Source organism: Mus musculus, chromosome 7, assembly GCF_000001635.26.
Source record: "Mus musculus strain C57BL/6J chromosome 7, GRCm38.p6 C57BL/6J".
Taxonomy (NCBI): Eukaryota; Metazoa; Chordata; class Mammalia; order Rodentia; family Muridae; genus Mus; species Mus musculus.
In genome coordinates, this window is record NC_000073.6 from 105,586,776 (window position 1) to 105,596,323 (window position 9,548).

Consider the following 9,548-nt stretch of genomic DNA (forward strand, 5'->3'; position numbering starts at 1 on the left):
TAGTGCTGGCTGTCTTGGAACTCATTCTGTAAACCAAGCTAGCTTTGAACTCAGAGATCCAGCTGTCTTTGTCTCCCTAGTACAGGGATTAAAGATATGCACCACCACATCTGGCTCACATTTAAGAAAAACAGGTTTATTTACTTTTATTTTTGTACTAGGGAAGGATTAAGGTCAGAGGGGAGCTTTGCATGCCTTGAGAGTGAGCTACAGGTAGTTGTGAGCTGCCTGACATAGGTTCTGGGTTCTGAACGCGCATTCTCTGTGAAAGTATTCCATGCTCTTAACTGTCCATCCATCTATCCAGACTCCACATAAATAAACAAACAAAGTAACTAAAAACAGAAATTGCATCAAACCCAGAAACCACACTCCTGTTTACTATGTTTTACTGGTAGCATGTTTTCCAGCACTTCTACACTCAGTTATGAGACTCAGTCTGGGAAAGGGGTGCTTTAGAGACCCACCCTTCCTGTTCTTTATTTATATGGGGGTCTTAGTCCCACAACCCACTTCTTGTAGACTCCAAACTCAGAACCAGTCTCCCATAGTGACCAATTCAGAGATGGGCACATGACCAAAGAACATGGAAATCAGGTCCAGTGATTTTCCTGGAACTGTCAAGCATAGTGTAAGCTTGGCAGATGCCTTCTGATAATGAGGCCAGCCTGAATAGAGGAGGAGGAGGAGGAGGAGGAGGAGGAGGAGGAGGAGGAGGAGGAGGAGGAGGAGGAGGAGGAGGAAAAGCAGGGTTCAGGACAGAGAGGCCTGACAATGTCAGCTTAATATCTGTGCTTACCTTTGCTTGAAGTCATAGTTGTAAACCAACAAATTCTCTCTGCTTCTACAACTTCAAGTTTTGTTTTTTACAACTGAAGAGCTGTGATGGGCTTGACTAGGGCAGATTTCACCTGTTGGTGCTCATTCCTACCCTCATTTCTCTGTAATCCCCTCTGTACCACCCAAGCCCAAGATCTGAAAAACACAGCTCTCCAATTTCCTTGTCGGCTCCTTTCCCAGTTAAGTCTGAAGGTGAAGGGAAGGAAATCTCTCCCTCCTTTTCTCTCCCCGTGTCTGGCCACATCAGCAGTGGTTCCTGCATAACACATGTAGGGATGGGTCCAGAAGCACTGGCAATGCAAGGCAGTCTCGATGTGTCAGACCCAGGTTCTGCATCTTTGGAGGACAATGCCTCTGTCCTGTTTTGCTCCTCTCAACCACAAGTGGCAGTTAGCTTCCTAGTGTTTGGGTGACGCTGTTCTCCCGCACAGCCATCTCCAAACCTCAACTTTGTAACAACTTCTTTTGCTCATCTACTAAATTCTCATCTACTAGGAATGTTCAGAGTGGTTTCTGCAGCCACACTATACAATGATTGGTGCAACACATATACGAGTTTGCACATGCATGCAGGGCTCTCTCTCTCTCTCTCTCTCTCTCTCTCTCTCTCTCTCTCACACACACACACACACACACACACACACACAGAGAGAGAGAGAGAGAGAGCTCAGAAAGTGTCAGTGTAATGGTACATGCCTATAATCCCAGCCTTTGAAAGGTGGAAACAGGAGAAAGGGGAGTTTAAGGTAATTCTCAGCTGCAAAGAGAGTTTAAGGTCAGCCTGGGCCATATAAGACCCTATCTCCAAAAACCAAACAAACACAAAACAACTCAGAGAAACTAAGCTTCTCAGCAGAGAGCTAAGAGGGTTAGCAGTCAGACATGCCAATTCTGACGTTCCCTTTCTCTGGCCTCTAGCTGGATGTTTCATTTCCTTCTCTATTTATATCTAGATAACAATGACAGGGAGGCAGAGAAATGAGCAGTTCACAATCCGTACAGATCAATCCCGGGTGGAGAAAATGATTTCCAGGGGATAAAAGACAGTAAGGAAGTAGGAGAGGAGAAGCAAGGGTGGGAATGGGGTGTGCGTGGAAGCAGGACAGAGACTGGGCTTATACATGGGGTGTGCGTGGAAGCAGGACAGATGTCTTCACAGGCGAAATAGTGTGAGTGGTGAAGGGCAGCCAAAGTGGGGAAAACATCTGTGTACAAAACTTTTAGCCACCGAGAGGACACAGTCACGAGGGTGGCAGTTGGTAGCCATAAGAATGGCAGAAACGGGCTGGTGAGATGGCTCAGTGGGTAAGAGCACCCGACTGCTCTTCCGAAGGTCAGGAGTTCAAATCCCAGCAACCACATGGTGGCTCACAACCATCCGTAACGAGATCTGACTCCCTCTTCTGGAGTGTCTGAGGACAGCTGCAGTGTACTTACATATAATAAATAAATAAATAAATAAATCAAAAAAAAAAAAAAAAAAAAAAAAGAATGGCAGAAACATGGGCTGGTGACATGGCTCAGGGGTTAAAGTGCTCGCTCCACAAATCTGAGAACCTGACTTGACATCACCAGAAACCTGTGTAAATGGTGGATAGAGGCCAGGTCGACTGAGCAGCCTCCCGTGATTCTGGTCCCCAGAGACCTGGCAAGAATCCAAAACTAATGGTAGCACTGAGTGCTGGGTTTGACTGAGAGAGCCTGCCTCACTTGTAAGCAGGAAGAGTGATCCAGGATGAATCCTGACATTGACTTTGGGCCTCCACATGCACCCCCACACAATGTGCACATGCACCAACATACATGTCCATACATTCAAAACTATGTATATGCCATACACTCTACCACTGAGTTGTATCCCCAAACCTCCTTTTATTTTTCATTCTGAAAATTAAGTCTTGCTATGTTGCCCAGACTGGCCTCAAATTCATTCTGTAGCCCAGGTGGCAATCGTTGGCTTGGTGACCCTCCTGCCACCCAATCTTTCCAGTGAGTGGGATCACAGCACAGGCCTGTGCCAGGCGCAACACTTTAGACATTTTGAAGACGTCACAGAGAGTAGGACATAGATATTCAGAATAAAACCTCCACTTGGGGGCTAGAGAGATGGCTCAGCAATTAAAATTACTAGCTTCTCTTCCAGTGGATGCAGGATCAATTCTCAGTACGCAAGTTGCAGCCCACAACAGTCTAGTAATTCCAGTCCCAGGGGATCAGATGCCCTCTTCTGACCTCCTCCAGCACCAGGCATGCACATGGTATACCAACATCCACACACAGGCCAAACACCCAAACTCATATAATAAAATTAAAAGCCAATACAAACATACAAAAACAAAAAACAAAACAAAACACACCCACCCCTCCAGATAGAGTTTCAGGATTTTTTTTTAAATTTAATTTTAGGCCCTGAAACAAACCAACCCCCAGTCTCAGCTGATTTTGGAAGGGAAAGGGAATCTCAGCTGGATTAGAACTCTAACACGGTGGATGTTAAGTCTGAAACCTAACCCTTTCCGTTGGTTTCTGAGTAGGAAAGAACCAAGCATTGTGCCTTCTGTGCAGGAGGTAGGTATCTGCTGGCCTCTAGGGTGCAAACACCATGGAGGGTAAAGGACAGTGAGTGCACCCCTGCCGGCAGCCGGCTTGTGGCTCCATCAGACCCACCCTCCCCTCAGCTGACTCTGTCCGTGCATCCCACTGTGCAGCTTTCAGCCACGCCTCTGTCTCCAGCCTGTCACTGTTGCATGCTGAAGTGCTTATCTGCAGCTTTGTCTTCATTCCACTTGTGCTTGCAATAAAATCTCGTCTGCTGACTTCTGCCATCCACCCACCCACCCATAGAAGACATTCCATAACAACTCCAAGCCAATTTCTAAGAGTTCCCTAAGCCCTATGGCTCCTGATACTATGCGTAGATAGACTGGGATAACTCATGTTCTGGGCTGGGAACATGATCGGTAGTTGGTAGAGTGCTTGTCTAGCATTCACAAGTACTGGATTTAATCTCCAATGTGGCAAAACCTGGGCAGGGTTGCTGTTACAGTTTGTATATGCTCAGCCCAGGGTATGGAACTATTAGAAGGTGTGGCCCTGTTGGAGTAGGTGTGGTCTTATTGGAGTAGGTGTGTCACTGTGGGTGTGAGCTTTAAGACTGGCCTGGAAGCCAGTGTTCTGCTAGCAGCCTTCAGATGAAGATGTACAACTCTTAGCTCCTCTTGCACCATGCCTACCTGGAATCTGCCATGTTCTCACCTTGATGATACTGGACTGAACCTCTGAACCTATAAGCCAGCCCCAAATATATGTTGTGCTTTATAAGACTTGTCTTGGTCATGGTGTCTGTTCACAGCAGTAAAACCCTAACTAAGACATGCTGTAACCCTAGCATTAGAAAAGTCAAGACAGTAGGATTAGAGAGTTCAAAGACATCCTTTGCTACATGGCAAGTTTGAACATGAAGTCAGCATAGGTTACAAGAGACCCTTCCAGAAAAAGAACAGAGAAGGAGGAGGAGGAGGAGGAGGAGGAGGAGGAGGAGGAGGAGGAGGAGGAGGATCAGTAGGTTCAGAAGAAATAAAAGGAAAAGCAAGCAGTAAAAGGCCTATGGTTTGGATTCAACAGACATCTGTGCAGGCTTCGCTGTTTCACACAAGCTCTTTTGAGCTTGGGAGCCTCAAAAGAGTAGCTGCTTCATTGGGAGAGATGGCGCTGCTTCATTGGGAGGGATGGCGCAGCTTTTAAGAGCTTGCATTGCTCTTGACTAGGATTCACATTTGATCCCTAGCATCCACGTTGGGCTGCTCATAACTGCCTGTAACTCCAGCTCCAGGGGATCCAACTCCTCCTACCTCTGCAGGCTCCTGCACCCACATGCACATACTCATACATGTTCATAGTCTTTAAAAAATGATGAAATAATAAATATTTTTTAAAAGAGTTGATAACTTTTCAATCCAAATAAAGAAGTTTGCTTAATAATCAACACCCCATGATTCATGTGAAGAAACCATCTGGCTTTATTAGGATGAAAATGGAGAGGTGGGCTGGGCCATATCAGGGCTCTTTACTGACTGCAGCCAAGGATGCTGTTCACCTTCTGAGGCTGAGGCAGACTCTTGGCTGCATTCAGTTTGTCTATACTGCTATAGCAGTACAAATTGGGCCCATGGATAAAGTACAAGCTGGAACCATTGGAAGAACATGTGTTGGGGCCAAGAGACTTGTCCAAACACAGGGCCCCATCAACTTTCTCATGGGGCCAGGAAACCTCTGTCCATGTTGCCTGGGCTCCTGACTTCAGGTCCAGCCACCAAAGCCGCCGTCCTGGGAAGAAGACAACAAACTTAATATAGTTTCCATATCATGCAGACCTTGAATTAGCTCTTCTTATGCCCTCCTGGTCATCTATGCCGTGAAAAGTTAAAAGAACAAGACATCCCTTAGTACCCAAAAGCACCTCACCTGATGAGACATAGAGCCTGGAAGAACCAGGGCAGGAAAAGGCTGCATCTATGGTCTCAAGGCTGATCCCAGGAGGGCTCCCAAGTTCCTTCTCCAGCCGCTTTGGATAACCACTTACTAGGTTATTGCCTCCCTTTGTCAGGAAGACATACACTTGAGTGCCCTGGGGAACAAAGGAGAGTAATCAACATAGACCTGTATAGCCTTGTCCCTGTTTCCATCTTAAGCCTTTCTCCCAATACATACCTGGATCAGATAGACTTTATCATCCCAGGAAAAGGCAGCATCTACTGTTGAAGGACCCTGAGGCCAGTGATGAGCAATGGGCCAGCTATGCCATCCATCACGGCTGGAGTCCAGACGCCAGTAGTGGGAGCCTGTGGGATGTTAGAGGTTGTGTCAGTGCTGGTGGTAAAGGCTTTCGTAGTGAAGGGACGGACAATGGATGCAGGTTTGAGTCATGAGAGGGATGGAATGCATCCAGAGGCCCAGAAGGAAGAGGTAGAATGAGTGGAAAGCCATTGGTGTTGGGGCCAGCAGGGGCCTGATAGAGAAGGGATCGTGCCAAAGAACAGACCAGGCTCCTGCAACTGTGGTGCTGGGTGTAAGGCATATGCATATATGTGTATGGAGGAGGACTCATACAGTCATGTATGTGTGCAGAGGACACAGGAGGACGTCAGCTGTCCTGTTCTATCATCCTCTGCCCCATTCGCTCCCTGACTCTAGAGCTAGGCTGGCAGCCAGCAAGCCCCAACGATCCTCCCGTCTCTGTTCCCCAACAGTGATGTGGTTGCAGGTGTACATCCTGGTTTATCTGGCTTTTTACACGGATCCTGCAGAATCCCAACTCAGTCCCTCACACTTGAGCAGCTAGCACGCTAACTCACTGAACCATCTCTCCAACTTCTTTTATTACGATAATAACTTACAAAAAGAATTAAGACTCTGAGCTGGAGAGATGGCTCAGTGGTTAAGAGCACTGACTGCTCTCCCAGAGATCCTGAGCTCAATTCCCAGGGACCACATGGTGGCTCACAACCATCAGTAATGGGATTTGATGCTCTCTTCTGGAGTGTCTGAAGACAGCTACAGTGTACTCATATACCTAAAATAAATAAATAAATCTTAGAAATAATTAAGACTCCCATTTACCTCCCTTTCCTTCATTGCTCTGTAGTTATACTTTTGTTTCTATCCTCCACTGAAATTGTTCCTATCGAGGTGAGCACTATCCTCCAAATCTAATGATTAGTTTCTACCTCCAGGCTCTCAGTAGCATTCGATTGGCCACCACTCATTTTCCCTTTAAGACAGGGTCTCAGGTCTCTTGTATGCTATAGAGCCGTGGGTGGCCTTCAGGAAACTTCATGATCCTTGTGCTTTCACCTGCCATGGCCAATTTATATGGTGCTAGGGATCTAGTCCAGATCTTTGTGCATGGTAAGCAATCTCTACCGGCTGAGCGACAACCCTAACTATTCTGTCTACATTAAACTTTAAAAAAAAAAATCTTGGCTTATATGATCCTAGACTCATCCAATTCAGTAGATATCTTTGTGACCATCCTCTTTGGTCTTATATCTAAAGGATCAGAGTCCCTATTTTGTCCTCTCTAAATGCCCTTAACTCCCTTGGTATTCTCACAAATATGCAAAGGACACCTGTGAACTCTTTGTCTCAGACTGACTTCTCCTTTGAACTTTAGGCTCAAATTCAATTGTCTTTCTGACGCATTCATTAGGTCCTATTTGGTACCCCAAACCTAGCAAGTTCCAATTGGTCTCTGCTTTCTCTCTCTCTCTCTCTCTCTCTCTCTCTCTCTCTCTCTCTCTCTCTCTCTCACACACACACACACACACACACACACACACACACACTTACTTTGTCTGTGGTTCTCCCCAGTGATCCTACACACTTACTATAGACTCATAATCTCTGACTCTTACATGTTTTAATTATGACATATAATCAGCTCAGATCTGCATTGTCACAGCATCTATGTTTTATTGCAGCTGTATGTTTTCATTAAGGTGTGCATCATGCTGAGCTACATTCCATGTAGTTGCATATTTTTCACTAGCACTTGTTAATCACAACATATCATATTTGCTTAGTCATTACGAACTAAAAAGGTATTTCTATTTTTCTGTGCCCTTGCCATTTAGACCACTTTTGTTGCATGTATCTCAGGGTGAACGTGATGTGATTGTCCCCTCCCCATTTTGGGGATGTCCTCAGTGTAGAGAGTGTGGTCACCTCCAGCCTGAGGAGTTATATGTCTCTAGATATCAGGAGATGGCTTTTACCAACCGATTACAAAGGTCAAGGTTGGGTCTCTTCCTTGGACTCTCTTTGAAGGGACATCGTAAGGGTCTAGAATACTCAGTTTCTTTTCTGTTTCTTAGCATTGAGGACATCTCATCCCCAAGTGACACCAAGCCCAGAGACCTGGATGTAAGAACTAAGTACCTTGGAAAAATGGGGTTCCTGAAATAAATTAATGGAATCCAATATACTCAAAAAAGGCATGTGTACTAGCAAATGACACAAAGAGGCACAGAGTCACAGGGAGATCCAGAAGCAAGCAAGAACCAGGAGTCTCAGTGAGATGCGCAACAACAAGGGATGCAAGCAGGCATGGACACACAGAGCTCCAGAGAGCAAGTGACAGTCAGAGGACTCAGCAGAGCAGGAGAAACATGAGAAGTTACTATGGGTAGAGAGGTCCCACAGAATACACAGACAGGGGTGTAGATGACACTGAGAAGCAGACAGGTAAAAGACATGGAAGGAAGGCCTGGATGATGAGAGATAAGGTTGGACTATGAACCTGAGGAGATGAGGGATGGTATGTGGAGGAGAGATACAAAGGGGCAAATGATAGGATGTGGTGATGAAAGTGGAGAAGCTATGTCTGAAAGGACAGACATAAGTAAAAGAGACGGGGTGGGGGGGGGTAGACATGGGGATCTGAGGTCAGCCTCTCACCAGTGAAGGCATAGGTGGCACCGCGATGGTCAGACAGCAGTGCAGTCAGGCCAGGATCTGGGCTACAACGTGAATGCATAGGATGGGTGCTATTTCCATGAGCAGTTCCATTTCTGGGTCTACCATGGCCTGGAAGAGAAACAGGTCATGGGAACATGAACACACACATACACACACACACACACACACACACACACACACACACACACACATACACACACACACACTGGGTAGGAGGAATGTGGGCTTCTCCTGTTTGAGGGTAATGGGAAGAGTCACACCTCAGATGCTGGAGCACAGAGTTAAGGTGGGAGATGAGCATATGAGACCAACAAGCTCAGACAGCACAGATAAATTCCAGTGGATCCCAGGGGCTGGGGATTTCTTACCTCTGCCAGGGCAGGATACGAAGTAGTCACGGGCATCCAGAGGGTATCTGGGAGGCACCTCTCCTGTGACAGGGTTGAATCGCAGGAACTTGTTACCCTGGAAGCAGTAGTAGCGTTCAAGCCACCTCAAGGCCGCAGTGCAATTCCCAACAGTTGACCAGGAACGTTCCTTTTGGGTTCTTGTGGCAAAGTCCCAGAACCACTTGCGGTTACCTATGGCCAAGAAATCAAAAATCCTTCGGTGAAGCTGGGTTATGCACACCTTGGGCTTGCACTGGGGCCCAGGGATAGGTTGGTATAGCAGATAACTACATGGAGCAAAGAAGCATAGTTAGCAGTTGAATAAATGGATCAAAAATCAAAAGCCTGCAGCAAGGTGCACATGACCAACCCAGTGATATGAAGAGTTGGGGAAAGTCAGAGAAAGAGGAAACGAACTGAAATCTGAGGTGGGCATTATACGGTAGACAAGAAAGGAAGCCAAAGACAAATTTGGTAAGCAGGGAATAGTGTGGAGTTTCTGGAGCCAATGTCAGGGGTGTGGGAAGGTCAATAGAGATTTGGTCTTGGTGAGACCATAAGGCCAAGCAAGGAACACAAGTCTGTCCCAGGGCATGAGTAATAAAGGAGAATGAGAGCGGGTCCCTTCATTAAGATGACGTCTACTCCTTAGTCCATTTGACCTCTAGCCTGTAACTGACGGTCCTATCTTCTTTTCCTATAAAGCCAACAGTGGCTCTTCGGCCATCACCATGAGCACCATGACTCCATCTGTGTGCTTGGTTTCCTGTGTGTGCACACCTTGGAAGAAAAGGACGCCTTCACTCTGGCACTCTCCACGGTGGCATTCCACAGCTGCGTCTG

The 9,548-nt window shown here is 46.6% G+C and overlaps 1 protein-coding gene across 1 annotated transcript in view; it reads right to left on the reverse strand.

Moving 5' to 3' along the window:
- Positions 1-4,835: 4,835 nt before the first annotated feature.
- The window catches only part of Hpx (hemopexin), an 8,506-nt gene continuing 3,793 nt past the window's right edge, over positions 4,836-9,548 (reverse strand). The window contains exons 5-10 of the mRNA NM_017371.2: positions 9,486-9,548; positions 8,685-8,897; positions 8,296-8,424; positions 5,551-5,681; positions 5,305-5,467; positions 4,836-5,166 (exon numbers count right to left, since the gene is read on the reverse strand). The exon at positions 9,486-9,548 is cut by the window's right edge and continues 91 nt beyond it. Coding sequence (NP_059067.2) covers positions 4,907-5,166; positions 5,305-5,467; positions 5,551-5,681; positions 8,296-8,424; positions 8,685-8,897; positions 9,486-9,548 — 959 coding nt within the window. The 3' untranslated portion in view covers positions 4,836-4,906. The remainder of the gene's footprint in view (positions 5,167-5,304; positions 5,468-5,550; positions 5,682-8,295; positions 8,425-8,684; positions 8,898-9,485) is intronic.